Source organism: Pteropus medius, unplaced genomic scaffold (assembly GCF_902729225.1).
Source record: "Pteropus medius unplaced genomic scaffold, Ma_sr-lr_union100, whole genome shotgun sequence".
Taxonomy (NCBI): domain Eukaryota; kingdom Metazoa; phylum Chordata; class Mammalia; order Chiroptera; family Pteropodidae; genus Pteropus; species Pteropus medius.
This window is the reverse complement of record NW_024354503.1, coordinates 5,377,696-5,394,283: the sequence shown is the minus strand read 5'-3', so window position 1 is coordinate 5,394,283 and position 16,588 is coordinate 5,377,696. Positions and strand designations below refer to the sequence as shown.

At 53.8% G+C, this 16,588-nt stretch overlaps 1 protein-coding gene and 1 pseudogene across 1 annotated transcript in view; both read left to right on the top strand.

Annotated features, from left to right (window-relative positions):
- Positions 1 to 13,674, top strand: part of SLC9A1 (solute carrier family 9 member A1) — a 47,401-nt gene extending 33,727 nt beyond the window's left edge. Inside the window, exons 2-12 of the mRNA XM_039854141.1 lie at positions 381 to 841; positions 4,042 to 4,292; positions 5,187 to 5,404; positions 6,462 to 6,664; positions 8,216 to 8,305; positions 8,760 to 8,830; positions 8,944 to 9,117; positions 9,389 to 9,503; positions 9,651 to 9,752; positions 11,092 to 11,164; positions 11,820 to 13,674. Of these exons, the coding sequence (XP_039710075.1) occupies positions 381 to 841; positions 4,042 to 4,292; positions 5,187 to 5,404; positions 6,462 to 6,664; positions 8,216 to 8,305; positions 8,760 to 8,830; positions 8,944 to 9,117; positions 9,389 to 9,503; positions 9,651 to 9,752; positions 11,092 to 11,164; positions 11,820 to 12,154 (2,093 nt within the window). The 3' untranslated portion in view covers positions 12,155 to 13,674. The remainder of the gene's footprint in view (positions 1 to 380; positions 842 to 4,041; positions 4,293 to 5,186; positions 5,405 to 6,461; positions 6,665 to 8,215; positions 8,306 to 8,759; positions 8,831 to 8,943; positions 9,118 to 9,388; positions 9,504 to 9,650; positions 9,753 to 11,091; positions 11,165 to 11,819) is intronic.
- Positions 3,158 to 3,276, top strand: LOC120596483 (uncharacterized; annotated as a pseudogene).
- Positions 13,675 to 16,588: the final 2,914 nt, after the last annotated feature.

Below are 16,588 nucleotides of genomic sequence, written 5' to 3'. Positions count from 1 at the left end.
TAAGTTCAGGGTAGGTAATGCCCTTAGGCACTTGGAGCCTTGGTGATCAATGTATAATTTCTGTCTTCTGGAGGCATATAGAGCTGCTGCTTTCTGCTATTGTATATAGTGACAGAGATAGCATTTGTATATCCTTTGAAAAAAGCAGTTTAAAAACATTGTCACTTAGTTTTTACAGCAAACCTGTGAGCCCTGTGGTGGTACCACCTGCATTTTACAGGTGAGGAAGCTGAGGTCAGAGAGTTAACGGAGTGGCCCTCAGACCAAGTTTGTGCCCCTCTCACCAGCTGATCACCTCTTCCCCAGCCCTGTCCCCAACCTTCTGTTCTCCTGACTCCCGCAAGCCCATAGCCTCCTGTTCTCTTGCCCTCCCTCTGCAGGTTTCCATGTGATCCCCACTATCTCGAGCATCGTCCCGGAGAGCTGCCTGCTGATTGTGGTGGGGCTGCTAGTAGGGGGCCTGATCAAGGGTGTGGGCGAGACACCCCCCTTCCTGCAGTCAAAAGTCTTCTTCCTCTTCCTGCTGCCGCCAATCATCCTGGATGCAGGCTACTTCCTGCCGCTGCGGCAGTTCACAGAGAACCTGGGCACCATCCTTATCTTCGCCGTGGTGGGCACACTATGGAATGCCTTTTTCCTGGGTGGCCTCATGTATGCTGTGTGTCTGGTGGGCGGCGAGCAGATCAACAACATTGGCCTCCTGGACAACCTGCTCTTCGGCAGCATCATCTCAGCCGTGGACCCTGTGGCCGTGCTGGCTGTCTTCGAGGAAATTCACATCAACGAGCTGCTACATATCCTCGTCTTCGGGGAGTCCCTGCTCAATGACGCTGTCACTGTGGTGAGAGGGCGGGGGCCACACCCACATGCACACAAGGCACATACCTGAATCCAAGTCCAGAGTGACTGACGTGCCTGCCGATAATAGTAATGAAACAGCAAATGTCCATTCCTGCTTACTGTGTGCCAGGCATCATGCTGAGCGCACAACATGGGTGATCACATTTAATCCTCGTGACAGCCTTAGGAGGTGCTTAGTATTCTCACTTTACAGAGGAGGAATCAGGCCCTTGCTAGACTATGACAGAACCAAGGTTAGAAGCCAGGTCTATCTGCCTCCAGGGCCTGCTTTCTTGGCCTTACCAGGTCACGTGCTCCATCCCTGACTTGGATCGTGACGTGCTCTTGGTTGAATTACTTATCCTCTTTGTACCTCAGTTTACCCTTTATAGACCATTTGGTCTGAAAGGGGGTGTTCAGCTTTCACGTTGGCTATGTCTTCAGTTAGAGTTTGGTTTGTGCAGAGTTCTGGGGCAGCAATTGTGGAAAGAGACCTTGCCCTCCAAACCCCAAGAAAATGATAAGTAAAATGGGCTGGCCACTTGTTTACAGTGTGATCTTAAGCAAGTGACCGTGCCTCTCTGGGCATCACCTTTGACAGCTACAAAGCGGCAGAGTACTTAGTGCTTCCTCCCAGGGCCTAGTGAGGAGACAGCCCCAACACACAGTCCACACATGGCGGTTCTGTATATGCTTGCACATGCCCTTCCTCCCGGCCAGTTTCCTCAGGAAACAGATATGCATATGTGCACACTCACACTGCATTGTAAAAATACCCCTCCCTCTTCCAACTAGACCCTCCGGCAGCTGCACACATAGGAACACCCAAAGACACGTGCACACACCCAGTGCACGTTTGCATGTACACTCCCTCTTCTCCACCCCCAGCCCCTCAGGAAGCTGAGCCTCAAAGAAGAGAGAGACAGTGGTGGTCGGCTTCCTGCAGCCTCGGTTTCCTCTTCCTCCGCTGCCACCCACATTGGCTCCTCATGGGGCTGGTACAGCAGCAGCCTGGCCTGAGCAGGCAGGCTTTGGTCCTAGTCTCTTCTAGCACCCCTGCTTTTGCCTAGGGTTACCACATGAGCCTCAGTTTCCCCATCTGCAACAAGGATGATAGTACTTATCCTGTCATCCAGGATTCTTACAGGAGTTACACTCTAATGTCTGTGAAACTGCTGGGTGCCAAAGACGAAGTCCTCCCATTGGATCTGGGTGTCGGGTTGGCACTACTGGGGAGCAGTTTGGCATGGCTGTGTCAGGTGGACACCTCAGTCTTGCTACCTTGGGCCCATGGCCACGCCTCCCCAAGGCCCTGGCAGTGGTAGTAGTAATCACTGGTGTTCATTGAGCACTTCCTGTCTATGTATTGCCTCATCTAATCCTCACAGAAACTCCATGAGGTGGGTACTATTGTTATTCTCAGTTTGTCCAGGTTAAGAAACTGAGGCACCTAGAATTTAAGTAACTCATCCAAGGTCACATTGTTTGATAAGTGGCTAGGATTCAAATCTGCACAGTCTGAGTCCAGAGCCCAGATGCTTACCACTATGCTACACTGCCTCTCTGGTCCCAGTGATGGTAGTACCTGGCCGGAAAGGAGGACCTTGCCCTCCATACCCACCCCGCTGGACCAGGTGGTGTACCCTGAGGACCCATGAATCTCCTCAGACCAGGAGTGCGTTTGGGTGGCCCAGGTTTGAGAACATACCTGCTGTCCTCTGCTGTTCTGCCCTGTCTCCTAGATGGCTGTGGTCCAGGCAGCACTGGGGACTGACAAGTGCTCAGCATCTCCCCTTCCTGCCTGGCCCAGGTCAGGCTCTGTCTGGAGCTCTGGATGTGGCGTGAGCACCCTGTAAACCTGAGACTTCCTCGTGAGCTGCATGGTCCAAGGCCTTTGCCCAGGAGCAGGTCACCTCCCCAACCTCCCTCTCCCTGCCTTCAGGTGCTGGGAGTTTCGGAGGGTTCCCTCTCAGGGATCCTCAGCACCCCCCACCCAGGTCTAGAAACTCTGCAGTTAGTTTCCTGGCAGAGCTGTCTAGTACTAGGCCAGGGAGCTGACACCTAAGAGTGGGCAGAACCTCAGAGCTCAACTCAGCAGGGAGGCCCCACCCACTGTTGTCAGGCAACAAGGTCTGGGCCCAGTTCTGCTGCCCCAGGGCTGGGGGCCCTCTGGCAAGTCCCTTCACCACTCTGAGTCTCAGCAAGGAGCAGGCATCCTTGGCCCACCTGCCTCACAGGGCTGTTGTGTGTCAAGCAGGACGACCATCGTCAAAGGGCTTTTACAGTGTTTGAAGTGCCACTTAAACATCCAATGATGGTCTACGGCCATGCCACCCTGAATGTGCCCGATCTTGTCTGATCTTGGAAGCTAAGTAGGGTTGGGCCTGGTTAGTACTTGGATGGGAGACCACCTAGGAATACCAGATGCTGTAGGCCTCAAGGAAAAAAAAAAAAAAAAAAACATCCGATGATGGTGTTTCAATGACCATTTGTTTCACAGTCCAGGAGGCTGGGAAGCCTTAGAGAGCCTCTAATTCCATAGCATCTGAACTTGGCTGTTCATCGCAACCACCAGAGGAGCTTGTTGAATAGAGATTTCTGAGGCTCGTCTCCAGAGGGTCCAAGGGTATGACCTGGCCACGTGTATTTTCAGAAAGCCTCAGAGGTGAAGAATTCCTGTTCTAGTTCATTGTCTGAACTTTCCCTGCTTTGTGCTGAAGGAGGGACATCACCTGCCCAAGGTCAAACAGTGAGAGAGGCAAACCCGTTGCAGCTTGGCACTGCCATAGGCACGGTTCTAGGCGTTCTGCCTTTATTAACTATTTAAGCCTCACAACAGACCTGTAAGGTAGGCACTATTACCCCCATTTTGTGGATAAGAAAACTAGCACAGGGAGATTGAGTCATTTGTCCCCTGTGTACACTAGGGAGCGGCAGAGCCAGCATTCCAACCTAGGCTAGTTGGCTTCACAGCCTGTGCTGGTAACCAGCAGGTGCCACAGGCCCCAAGCCACACTCTCTGCCCCACCCCACCCCCCTGCCAGTGCTACTGAGCACCTGCTTGGCACTAGGGTTTCTCTCCTACCATGTGGTCTCTTGTGGCCATGGTCATTGGAGGGGACGGGATGGCCCTGGCCACAGCCCAGGGAGCCTTGGGCAGGGCCCCGCCCTCCTGCCAATCAGGCTTCACACCCTCCCCAGGTCCTGTATCACCTCTTTGAGGAGTTTGCCAACTACGACCGCGTGGGCATCGTAGACATCGTCCTCGGCTTCTTGAGCTTCTTCGTGGTGTCCCTGGGAGGAGTCTTTGTGGGCGTGGTCTACGGGGTCATCGCCGCCTTCACCTCGCGATTCACCTCCCACATCCGCGTCATCGAGCCGCTCTTCGTCTTCCTCTACAGCTACATGGCCTACCTGTCTGCCGAGCTCTTCCACCTTTCAGGCATCATGGCGTGAGTGTGGGTATGGCGTGGGGAGGTTGCCCACTTGGAGTCCCCATGCTTGTAGGGTCACAAGGGAGCTCCCCCAGGCCCAGCCTCCAGCTTCAGGGAGGAGGCTCAAGCTCCACACTCCAGGCACTGAGACTGCTCCCTGGAAGCACTGAGTTTAAAGTTCTGGGATGTCTCTGCCCTGCTATTTCTTTCCTTCATTTATTTCAAAGGGAGCCACCTGGTCATAGCTGGACGCAGGCACTCACACTTGCTGCTTCCAGCAAGGAGCCTCGAGGCCCCCATTGAAGCAAGGAGTCCTGGAGGTTCCGAGGCCTCAGCTGGGTCTTAAAGTCAGGCAGTGAGGTGTTGCCAGTCAGGGAGGACATTGGAAGTGCCGAGGCAGGGCTGGATTAGGGGATTTGGGGTGATAGTGAGGAGGCCAGGCCAGGGGAGCCCAGGTATGAGCACCAGACTAAGAGGGCTTGGGCTGCTGCCCAGAGCAGAGTTCCCTGTGGGGACCCCCGTGCATTAAGGCATCACCACACTCTGGAGAATAAACCCTAGGCCATGGACATGTGTAATTAACTCCTATTAGGCAGAGAGGCATCATGGCATCAGGGACGAGGCTCAGGGTTTGGAGTTGAGGACACCTTAGTTGCATCTTAGCTTTGTCACTCACTGGCATTGTGACAGTGGGCAGGCAACTTTGTTTCTCCAGGTCTCAGATCCCTCATCTGAAAAATGCAAGAACACGCCTGTCTGTAGGGTTGAGTGAGGATTGAGTGAGAACAGGTGTGAAAAGCCCATAAGAAAAGCTCAGTGAACAGGCAGCTGTCAGCCTCCTTGGCAGCAGAGGAGCTCTGGGAAGGTGCAGCTCAATACTGGACCCCAAACCCCACTGTTCCCCAACCCCAGACTCATTGCCTCGGGAGTGGTGATGCGCCCCTACGTGGAGGCTAACATCTCTCATAAGTCCCACACGACCATCAAGTATTTCCTGAAGATGTGGAGCAGCGTCAGTGAGACCCTCATCTTCATCTTCCTCGGTGTCTCCACCGTGGCTGGCTCCCACCACTGGAACTGGACCTTTGTCATCAGCACCCTGCTCTTTTGCCTCATCGCTCGCGTGCTGGGTGAGGTCCCGGGCCCGAGCCAGGGGAGGTGTGTGTGGAGGGCTTGGGTGGGTGGGTGGGTGTTACATATTAGTGTGCGTGTGTGTGCATGTGTGCGTGTGTGTGCATGTGGCGTCGTGTGGAGGGGCTGGGGTTGGTGCCTGGCAGCTCCCAGCACAGCTGAACAGCACGGGCTTCCCCACTCTCTACAATGCTGAGGCCGTGCTGGGCCCTTGAGTGGGGAGAGGCCAGTGCTTGTGGTGAGTCTGTGATCTCTGGGGAGACCATCATAATGTGTCAGAGTGGAGGGGCCTCAAAGACCCTGTGGTTCTGAGCCCATCAGGATCTAGGGAGGGGGCCGAGACCCACAGAGCTCAGGTCTGTGTGTTCTGCATTGTCCCATGGCACAGATGACTTTAGCACTTGCGAAGCAGCTTCTCCAGCCCTATGCTGCCAACCGGGACTGCGCATGGGACCAGATCTCAGCTCTTTGGATTCTGCTTACACTTTGCAGACACACCTCACCTCAGTGACTGTGTCACGTCCCCACTCTGAATCTTACTCACCTCCTCTCTGAGATTAGGTCTGCGGTCCTGATCCTGACTCTAGGTGTCATATTTACCTGCTGCACTATTTTAAAACCCCTTTAATCCTGGGCCTCGACCACCAGAGATTCTAGTTCTGTGGGTGGAGGTTGGATCTAGATCTTTGTGTTTTTAAATAACTTTTTATTATGGAAAGTTTTAAATACAGAGAAAAGTAGAGCCCATGTACTCATCATATTTAATAGGTATCAACTCGTGTCCACTCCTGTTTCATCTCTTTTCCCATCATCCTCCCAACCTTTGGCCACTGGAGGCCTCTGTGATATCTCTAAAGTACATTTAGGTTGGGGCCCCCTTAAGGATCCACCCAGCTCTTGGATTGAAGGATTTGGATCACCCTGGGCTGAGGGATCCACGAAATGAGTGAGCCGGGTGGTCTTACCAGTAGAGGCGTCCTCCAGACCAGGAAGTTGCTAGTGCAGAAACCAGGAGGGGCTGGGGACAGCCTGACCCTTCTTGCCCCTCCCTGGCAGGCGTGCTGGGCCTGACCTGGTTCATCAACAAGTTTCGCATCGTGAAGCTGACCCCCAAGGACCAGTTCATCATTGCCTATGGGGGCCTGCGAGGGGCCATCGCCTTCTCCTTGGGCTACCTCCTGGACAAGAAGCACTTCCCCATGTGTGACCTGTTCCTCACTGCCATCATCACCGTCATCTTCTTCACCGTCTTTGTGCAGGTGCTGGACAGGGTGGAACAGCCCTGCCTGGGGACCCTGACTCTGCCAGTGGAAAGAGGAAGCGTGTGACCCAAGAGGGGGTCATGGGTTCTAGTCCCAACTCCCCCAATGTTCTGCTGCTCAATCCTGGGCAGGCCACTCCCCCTTTCTGGGCCTCAGTTTCTTCAATTGTTAAGGGGGAATTGTGATGATGAGTCACTGTGAAATGACCAGAATGCTGCCTAACTTAGTTAGGAACCCAGATAGCAGGAAGAGAAGTAGGTATCGTCAGCAGGCCCACAGTGCTTTAGAGAAGCGATTTAATATCTTAGGATAGTAGTTTCTGCATCTTAGGATAGTAGTTTCTGCATCTGCAAAATGGGACTAATAGTGCAACATGGGGAACCCCCTTTGCTGAGCGGGCAGTAGGAAATCCGGAGTCAGCCCCAGCCCTGCTGCTGCCTGTGTGACCATGGGACAGACCCTCCTCCCGTCTCTGGGTCTCACTTTCCCTTCTGTGACGTGAGGGGACTGGACTGGATGATCCCAAAGAACCCTTCCAGCCTTCTGGTCAGTGATTTCTGTGCGTTTGAGTGACCCAGGCGTAGCTGACGGGCCACCCCACCCCAAGTCCCCAAAGAAGCCCAGCCTGCGATGGGGTAAATCCCACTTTATCTGACCTGTGACCTTTAAATAAGTGAGAAACACTCAGTTCAGGCCTCTGTTTTTCTATGATCCTCATCATCTTTCCTGGTCCTAATCCTGGCAAAGCCCTAGGTAGGAAACATCATTAGCTTCTCAGGAGAAAAAAATGTAAAGGAAACCTCTGGGGGCTGGACTTATTTTCTGTTCTTTAAAAGGAGAGGAGGCTGCCTCTCTTGCCCTCTTGCTCTGCTTCCAGTCTTCAAGAATATTTTATCACCTTGACCTTGAAGTTTTATATGCTAATGGTTTACCAAGCCCATTTTCAGTGAAGGCAGCATTGAGATAGGGATCTCCCTGCCTGGGTTTTAATCCAGCTCCACTACTTCTGTGAAACCTTAGAAAGTTACTAAATCTCTCTGAGCCTCAGTTTCCTCATCTATAAAACGGGGACAGTGAAAAGACCTACTTCTTCTGGTCATTGTGGATAATAAAACACACTGGCTTTGGCACATGGCAAGTATGGGGTTTAATCAGCTGCTGGTGCTATAACTAGGTACTCCTTGGTCACAGTCCTGTGAGGGAGGCAGAGCACAGGTGGTTCTTCCTGTTAGCCAGGCCTGACTTCCCTGGGTTTGCAGAACGTGTCTGTGGTAGAGCCCACACTTGAACCCAGGTCCTCTGACCCCTGGCCCAGGCTATGTGAGTCATTCTGCTGGGCGGGCTGTCAGACTTCTGGCTGTGTCTTCAGGAAAAAGCAGGCCTTGAGGACCTGCCTATATAGAAGTGCTGGCATGGAAGGTTGAACGATTGGGGGCCTCAGAGCAGAGGGCATCCCAGCCTCAGGGGCCCTGGGGGGAGGGGGGAGGCTCTGTAGCCTCCCTGCCAGGGTAGCACAACAGGCGGGCCTGACACCCACCTGCCCCACAGGGCATGACCATTCGGCCCCTGGTCGACCTGTTGGCTGTGAAGAAAAAGCAAGAAACAAAGCGCTCCATCAACGAGGAGATCCACACACAGGTACTAGAAGCCGGGCCCTCGGTTGTAGGTGTCTTGGGGAGCAGTTAGGCCCTGTGTCCATGCCCTCAGTCAGCCCCTCCCTAATCTCCATACCAGGTAGTCCTTAAGCCTCTTGAGGCCACTAGGTCTCATCACAGGGAGGTGTGGTATGAGCAGCGGGAACCAGAGGAAGAGGCATCATGCCATCTCTGCCTCGAGTAGAAACCTGTCCCAGGCATCGAGCACAGGTGGTTTCAGAGAAGAGGGTTCAACCGTGCCCCAGTGGCAGAGGGCTTGAGGTGCCACTGGGGTTCAGGATGAGTGAGATATAGGCGCCACCTCCTGGCTGCTCCTGGAACTACAGGGTTGGGCTGAGCAGAGCCACTCTAGGTTTGAAGGTGGGGGGCCCATTCAGAAGTCTTGGTAGGGAAGGAGCCCAGTAGTGAGGCTTGACCTGGCCCTGGGCCCATTTCAGTTCCTGGACCACCTTCTGACAGGCATCGAGGACATCTGTGGCCACTATGGCCACCACCACTGGAAGGACAAGTAGGTGGCAGGCCCGGTGGGCAGGAGGGTGGAGTGGGACAGGTAAGGGTCTCCCGGGGCCTGGGTGTCTCCCCACCCCCAGGAGCTGTCTCCATTCATCTCCCTCCCCACAGGCTCAACCGCTTTAATAAGAAGTATGTGAAGAAGTGTCTGATAGCCGGCGAGCGCTCCAAGGAGCCCCAGCTCATCGCTTTCTACCACAAGATGGAGATGAAGCAGGCTATCGAGCTGGTGGAAAGTGGCGGCATGGGCAAGATCCCCTCAGCTGTCTCTACTGTTTCCATGCAGTGAGTGCTAATGGCCCAGCAGCTGCTTCTGCCCCCCCACACTAAGCCCTCCATGCCAGCCCGGAACAGTCCACCGGGGTGGTGGGGGGACAGGGAGCAAGGCCTCTTTGTCATCTCGTCGAGGCCGGAGTGGAGAGCTGCGGGGTCACACTGAGGACCTGAGGCTTTGCCCACTCACCTGGGCCATCCCCAGGGTGACCTGGCTCAGTCCAGCAGGCTCCGAGGTCACAGGAATTTTCTTGGGGACCTAACCTGTACCATGTTGTCCTAGGAACATTCACCCCAAGTCCCTGCCTGCTGAGCGCATCCTACCAGCACTCTCCAAGGACAAGGAAGAGGAGATCCGCAAAATCCTGAGGAACAACCTGCAGAAGACCAGGCAGCGGGTGAGGCCCCTCGCTGCCCGGCCCCCCCAGCAGAGGGGGCTCCCTGCCACCTGTCTGCTTCATTTCTGTCCCACACATGCCCAGCTGCCCTGGCCCCTCCAAGCCCTTCCAGGGCCTGCCCTGCCTGACAGCTGTTTTCTCCCACAGCTGCGATCTTACAACAGGCACACGCTGGTGGCGGACCCCTACGAGGAGGCCTGGAACCAGATGCTCCTCCGCAGACAGAAGGCCCGGCAGCTGGAGCAGAAGGTGTGCCCGGGACTGGAGCTGCTCCTTCCTGTCTCTGGGAATCTGGGTTCTTCCTATTCCCATACCCTCATCACCAAGTCCTTTTGAAGGCAGAGCACTCTGATCTGTTCTTTTGGCCTCTTCCACCTGTTTGGAAGGCTGAGCCCCAGGGCAAGTTCCAGAAAGCTTTCTCCTCTTCCTCACTCAGAGCAGTGAAAAGGCGGGGTCCCTCATCATATCCTCAGGCATCTTTGCGATAAGAGTCTCCATGGGCTCTCATCCATTTTCTTCTTAGAAAACTACAGCCCAGGGGGAAAGAGAGCAGCCCAAAATCAGGAAGCAAGGCACGCATGCATTCTTTCACTTGTTCAGGAGACATTTGTTGAGTGGTCCCTAAGTGCTAAGCAGCAGAGTCACCTCTGTGGATCCTGGGGTGAATCAGCCCAGTCCTCCCTTCCAGAGCTTCTCATGCAGTGGTCCACGCAGGACAGGAAGTGCAAGGGGCCCTGAGCCCCTTGAACAGGGAGGGGGCTGGGGTAAGCTTAGGAATCGGAGCCCGGGTGAAGGGAGTGTGGGCAGAGGAAGGGCCAGGCAGAAGGAAGAACATGTATATAAGCTCCTGGTCACAGATTGTGGTCCCTTCTAGAAACTGAGAGGGCTCAGCTTTTAAGGAAGCTTGTTGATGGTGTAAGGGTTTGGGTTTTATTCTACAGGCATGGAGAGCTGGGAAGGGTTCTAAGTAAGGGAGTGACCTGGGAAGGTGGCCCGGACTGGGAAGGTGGCCCGGACTAGAACGGTGACAAGGGGGAGGTGGAAAGGAGTGGGTAGATTCAAGGGACATTTAGGAGGTGGAACCAGCAAGACCTGGTCACCAGTTTGAAGTGGGGCCGAGAGAAGAGGAAAAGGAGTCAGGGGTCAGCCTTCTGATTGGGACAGTTGGGAATGGTGTCTATGACAGGACGCTGAGGAACGAACAAGGTTATGAAGGAAGGTAAGAAACTGAGTTCAGTTTTGACATGTTGCATTGAGATGCCTGGGGGTCATCCAAGGCCCAGGTGTCCACTCCTGAGTTGCTTTTACGGTCTGGACCTCAGGGGCAGGTGTGGGCTGGAGCTAGAGACTGGGGCAGTGTCACTGTGGGAGAGGCAGGGCAGCACAGGAGTGTTCAGGGCCTCCCAGGAGATCACATGGCCTGAGGAGAGCTGGTCCAAGCCTTCAGGGATCCCTGATGTGCCAGCATGACACAGCCAGATGAAGAGCCTAATGAGGAACTGCCAGGAGGGAGCAAGCACCCCAAACACGCCTGTGGCCACCAGTCTTGGCTGCCTGAGCTCACGCCTATCTGTCTTTTCTCTGTCAGATCAACAACTACCTGACGGTGCCAGCCCACAAGCTGGACTCACCCACCATGTCTCGGGCCCGCATTGGCTCAGGTAAGGCAGGGCACAGGGTGTCTGGTGAGGGGCCTCGCGGCTCAGCTCTTTGTGCCTCCATCTCCTGAAGATGAGGCTCCAACAGGAATGGGCCTCAGAGCCAGCGGGGAGGACAGGCTTCTCCCTCACCGACCTCCTCCCAAGTCGTGAGTTCCTCTTACATCAGGTGGAGTTGGGGGAATGGCCCTACTGCCTTCCCCAGGGACAGGTGCTCCACGCGGGGCTGACGATGAAGACTGAGAAGGGAGCTGGGTGCCTGGTAGGGAGGCAGGAGGAGTCTGCGCCATCGGGATCTCCCACGTGTGGGGGAAGCAAGAGCAGGCCTCTCAGGCCTGGGCACCTGGGGGCGGACGGTGACTCAGGAAGGAGCCTTAATTCTTGGTCTGAGGAGGAACACCCATGGGAGCCCCTGGTCTGAGGAGAGGAACACAGTCCTACCTTTGAGACCCCAGCCTGAGGGGGAGAGAACCTACCTGATCAAGGCTCATAAAGGCCCACGTGGAGTAATTCTGAAACGTATCAGGATTGCTGCACTCCCAGGAAGGTTCTGTGGGAATTGCTGGCACGGGCTAAGGTGGGACACATGCTAAGGTGGGGCACATGCTGGGCAGGGTTCAGGGCAGAAGCAGACTTGTGCCTTGCTCTTGTTCCCCAGACCCGCTGGCCTATGAGCCGAAAGCCGACTTGCCTGTTATCACCATCGACCCAGCCTCCCCACAGTCTCCTGAGTCTGTGGACCTGGTGAATGAGGAGCTGAAGGGCAAGGTCCTGGGGCTGAACCGGGACCCCAGGGTGGCCGAGGAGGACGAGGACGATGACGGGGGCATTGTGATACGGACCAAAGAGCCCTCTTCCCCAGGCACTGATGATGTCTTCACCCCTGGGCCAAGTGACAGCCCCAGCTCCCAGAGGATACAGCGCTGCCTCAGTGACCCAGGCCCCCACCCTGAGCCTGGGGAGGGAGAGCCTTTCATCCCCAAGGGGCAGTAGCACCAGGGCCAGTGGGCAGTACCTGTCCCACCACAGACTCTTCCCACCAGAGCAGGAGCTGCTGGGAGCTGGGGGCTCCCCTCGTCCTTCCTGACCTGGATTGCCCCTACCCCCACTGCATGGCAGCTGGGCCACAGCCCCACCACAGCACGGCTCTCCCTGCCTCCTGGGAAGCGCCCTCCCGCCCACCAGAACTGCCTCATGATCCACTGGGCAGAACTGCTGGGCCACGAGGCAGACCCTGCCTCTTCCTGTCCGGACTCTCTCCCGTATCCAGCGGAGGGGACCTTGGAGGCTCCCCTCCTCCTCTGTCACCCTCCTCATTCAAACCAATGTTAGTTTCGCACCAAAGACCCTGTGGCTCAGCCTTGATCCTACCTGGGAAGGAAAGGAGCCGAGTCCTCTCTTGGCCTAGGCCAGGCCCTCCCTGAACAGGGAGAGACTAGGGGCAGCAGGCATCTGACTGGGGGAGGGATTGGTGACCCGTGGCGGTCCCACCCTCCTGCCAGCTCTGTCACCCTGGCCAGCTGTCTTGACTTGTCCTTCCTTAGAGCTGCAGGCTGAGGGCATCTCTGAGCTTCTCTGTCTGGAGCTGGGGCACTTTGGACAGTGATGTGACTCAGCTTTCTAAACTACTCCCAACGGGGACCACTGGGCCCTCCAGGGGCTGCTGTCAGGGTAGGGACCGTCAGGAGCTCCAGAAAGTCTGCCTTTTTATCTGTTTTGTTTGTTCACACTTCCATGTATGATCTATTTGCACAGAGGCCACTCCTGTTTTTAAAACATTTTGAAAATCCCTGGCTGAATGAAGCTCAGGCCCTCCTGCTCCAGAGAATTAACCTCTTCATTGGGGCCTGTCTGCCCAACACTCTCCCCCAAATCAGTTGTCTGCTTCCTGGGCTCATAACTGTAGCCCCCAGGATCTGATTTCAGAAGTGACCCCCCAACCTTAATCACGATTCTTTCTAACTCACAGATGCTGGGCCTCCTGGTCTTTGCTCTTGGGCCTGACCCTCAGTTCCTGCTGACCTGTTCTTTCTCTCATTCCCCCCATTGGCCCCCGGAACTTCTCCCTGTGTGTGTACTGCACCCAGCTTGCTGTAGAGCCCAGTCCCCAGGAGAGAAGACCTCCCCTGAGCATCTCCCACCTGGCCGGAGCTGATGGGTGGGCAGAGTTCTGGGCTCCCAGAGGCCTTTGTTCCCGGTACACACTCCCACCCCCACTGCCACCATGGCCAGGCACAGGCCAGGACTATTAGTGTCTGTCCTTCCTCTTAAGGCACTCCCTTCCCCAGGATTGTGCAATAGCAAAGTGTCCCTCTTCCCAGTGGACTGGGCAGTGGGTGCTCATCTGTCCCCCCTCCTCCCCATGCAAGTGCTGTTTCGGACAGGAGTCACCATGCAAGGGTGACATCGACGACCATGTTCAAAGCCACCACAGCTGCTGCTGCTCTGCCGCCTATACAGAAGAATCCGAATCTTTTTCATATTCTAATAAATCCATGTGAGTTTTTGATAGAGTCAAGGGCTGCTTCCTGGGGACCAGGGACTTTGGGGAGTAGGGCGACCTGGGGGCCTGAAGGACTTGGCTTGATAGCTGGTGCAGAGAAACGCTTAACCGTGTCAGCGTCCGGTGTGGTTATTACAGGCACTGAGGATACAGCTGTGAGCAAAGCAGGACGCTTCCTGCCTTCAGGTGTCTTCAGCCTCTGGGGGAAATGCAGCATTAATCAAACATTTATGCAGACCGGGAAAACCCAGTGTGTTTGTGAGTGATGGCAAATGAGAGGCCGTGGTGGGATGGAGGTGACAAGGGCGACTTTCCTAAGTGATACCCTAGGAGAGGGCTAGAGAGTGCGCTGAGCTTAACCAGGTGAAGGTTTCAGAAAACTCTCGAATATTCTTATTGGGAGTCGCACAGCAAACATTCTGGGATTTGAGAAAAGACCTGTGCGGCTGGATCGGAGAGATGGGAGAGGAGGCAAAGATGGGGCCTTGCAGCCCATAGTTAAGATTTTGGTTTATACTAAAGGCAGTTGAAAGATTCTCACCTGTAAAGTGTAGACAGTAACTCCTGGATGAAATGTGCTCAGGTGTGTAGTGGGCTCAGCACAGTGCCGGTGCCTGGTGAGGTTGGATCCCTGCACTTCTGGAAGCTGGCCACCAGAGGGCAGTGGGGCCTTGGCATGCAGGGGCACGCACGCTTGGAACCCCGGGCTGTCCACGAAAGCACCTTTTGTGTCTATCCTGGGAGCTGTGTACAGAGCTGATTTGACTCACAAAATCTGAACTGTTCAGTGCCAAAAGGACCATAGACAGGAACCACACCATCCATTTCTGTATTGGTGTCCCAACAAGAGTGAATGGTACAAAGAGCCTTCGACTAAGGGATTCTTTACAGAGGTTTGGGCGGCATTAAAGGAACCTACCAGGGATGGGACCCTGGGAGCTCACACTACAGGGAGCCATTGCAACTCCTAGACCTGAAGGGCAAGAGGTGAGAGCCACAGCCAAGGGGAACAGAACACCGCAGCTGCCAAGCAGGAGCCCAGGGGGTAAATGTTCTGATTCTGCTTGTGCCGCTGCTTGGCCAACCCAGCTGAAAGCCAGAAGGAAACACCTGAGTGACTTCACTGAGTTCAGTCCACAAGGGTCAGTTTTCCGTGAACAAAGCAAGGGGAGAGTGGACTTACAGGGGAGACAGGATATCAGCCAACTAATTCCTTTTGCCCCGCACCAACCACCCTTGTCTTTCCTGTGAAAAGCTCATGTCCCTCTTGCTTAATGGTTACAGAATTTTGGTTTTAGATGATGAAAAAGTTTTAGAAATAGACGGTGGTGATGGTTGCACAACATCGTGAAGGTACTAAATGCCATTGTTTGCTTAAAAATGGTTCATTTTGTGTTAAATAAATTTCACTTCAATTTTTTAATTGGAAGAGAAACAAAAGCTCTTTGCCATTAGGTGAGACAGTCTTATCAACCACCAAATCCTTGTCATACTCACCATATCCTTGTCATCCTTCAGTCATACTTACCTGGAGCCTACTTAAAACGTTAATCATCACTAGGGATCTTTCAAAAAGACAGCAGAGGCGAATAATGAAAACTGCCACACACACCCCACCTTCTGTAGGTGGTCATAAGGCCTAAATTAGCCATCATGCATCCTCCTTCCACCCTCTTCCACATTCCTCTCACCAGCTGCCAGTACTTTGGCTGATTGGATTCTGTTCCTATGGGGTGCCCTAAGCCTTTATTCCTGTGCTATGCAGGTTCTTACTGGTCTTAGGTTTGATGGGTTGCCGAGTTTGCCACTGACTGTCATTACTGGACATGGGAGATCTGAGAGGCACCCAGTAAATCTTGGATTCCAGACATAACCTTCCTGCCCACCGTCCACTTTCCTTCTGGTCATCAACTTAGTCACCCTACCCGGTATGGTTGACTCCCTTTCTACCTTTTGGTTAAGCAACATACAAAGCTCCAAGTGACCAGTGAAAAGATCTACTTCCAATTTGAAGGAACCATGTCTGTGTTCCCTGGAGGAGGTATTCCTCCTCTGGGCACCAAGGACTCCAGACCTACTGAACGTAAAGTTGAGGGAAAGCAAACGTTTCTCCGGTAGGTTCTTTGGGATAATAGAAGAGCTACTCTCATCTCTACCCCTGGGTCCCTGGGCCTCTGCGTTATGGCTGTGAGAGAAGTGGAGCCATATATCAGGCCACCGATTTTAAAGCACATACTGCTTCCTACTCGTCAATAACCTAACTGCAGGGTGGTGTCCGCCAGCTGGCGCCGTAATGCTATTCTATCCAGTCAACTGCTCCAAGTGACAGGGCACACTGCCAGTTCAGTGCATTCCATGGGCGAAACCATCGCTGTACATTGCTGAAGATAGGCAACGTGTAGGATGGCAGAGTATGAATCAGGCATTCTGGAAAGTCCAGAAATGGTGGTGCTGGCAGAGCACTGCCAGTAGGAAAGGCAAGGCCATATCAGGAAGGCGTGTTTTTACCATGAGGTAATAAATAACTGTCCCCTTCATGAAAGAAGGGGTCAGTGTAATAAACCCACCAATAGTGGGTCCCCCTAGAGCAGTGGTTCTTAAGTTTTTGGTCTCAGGAGTCTTTTACATTCTTAAAAGTTAGAAAAGGTATTTGTTTATGTGGGTTATATTTACTTCACTGAAAGAAAAGCTTTTTTAATTTAATCAATTTAAATATTTAAAGATAATCCATTACATGTTAATAAGTATAACATTTTTAATGAAAAAAAATCAAAACTAATTGTGAGAAGAGTGGCATTATTTGACATTTTTGCAAATCTCTTTAATCTGGCTTAATAGATTCTCAGATCCGCTTCTGTATTCATCTGTTGTACACATGCCACGTAGCCTCTGGAAAATTCCACTATACACATGAAAGAATGACA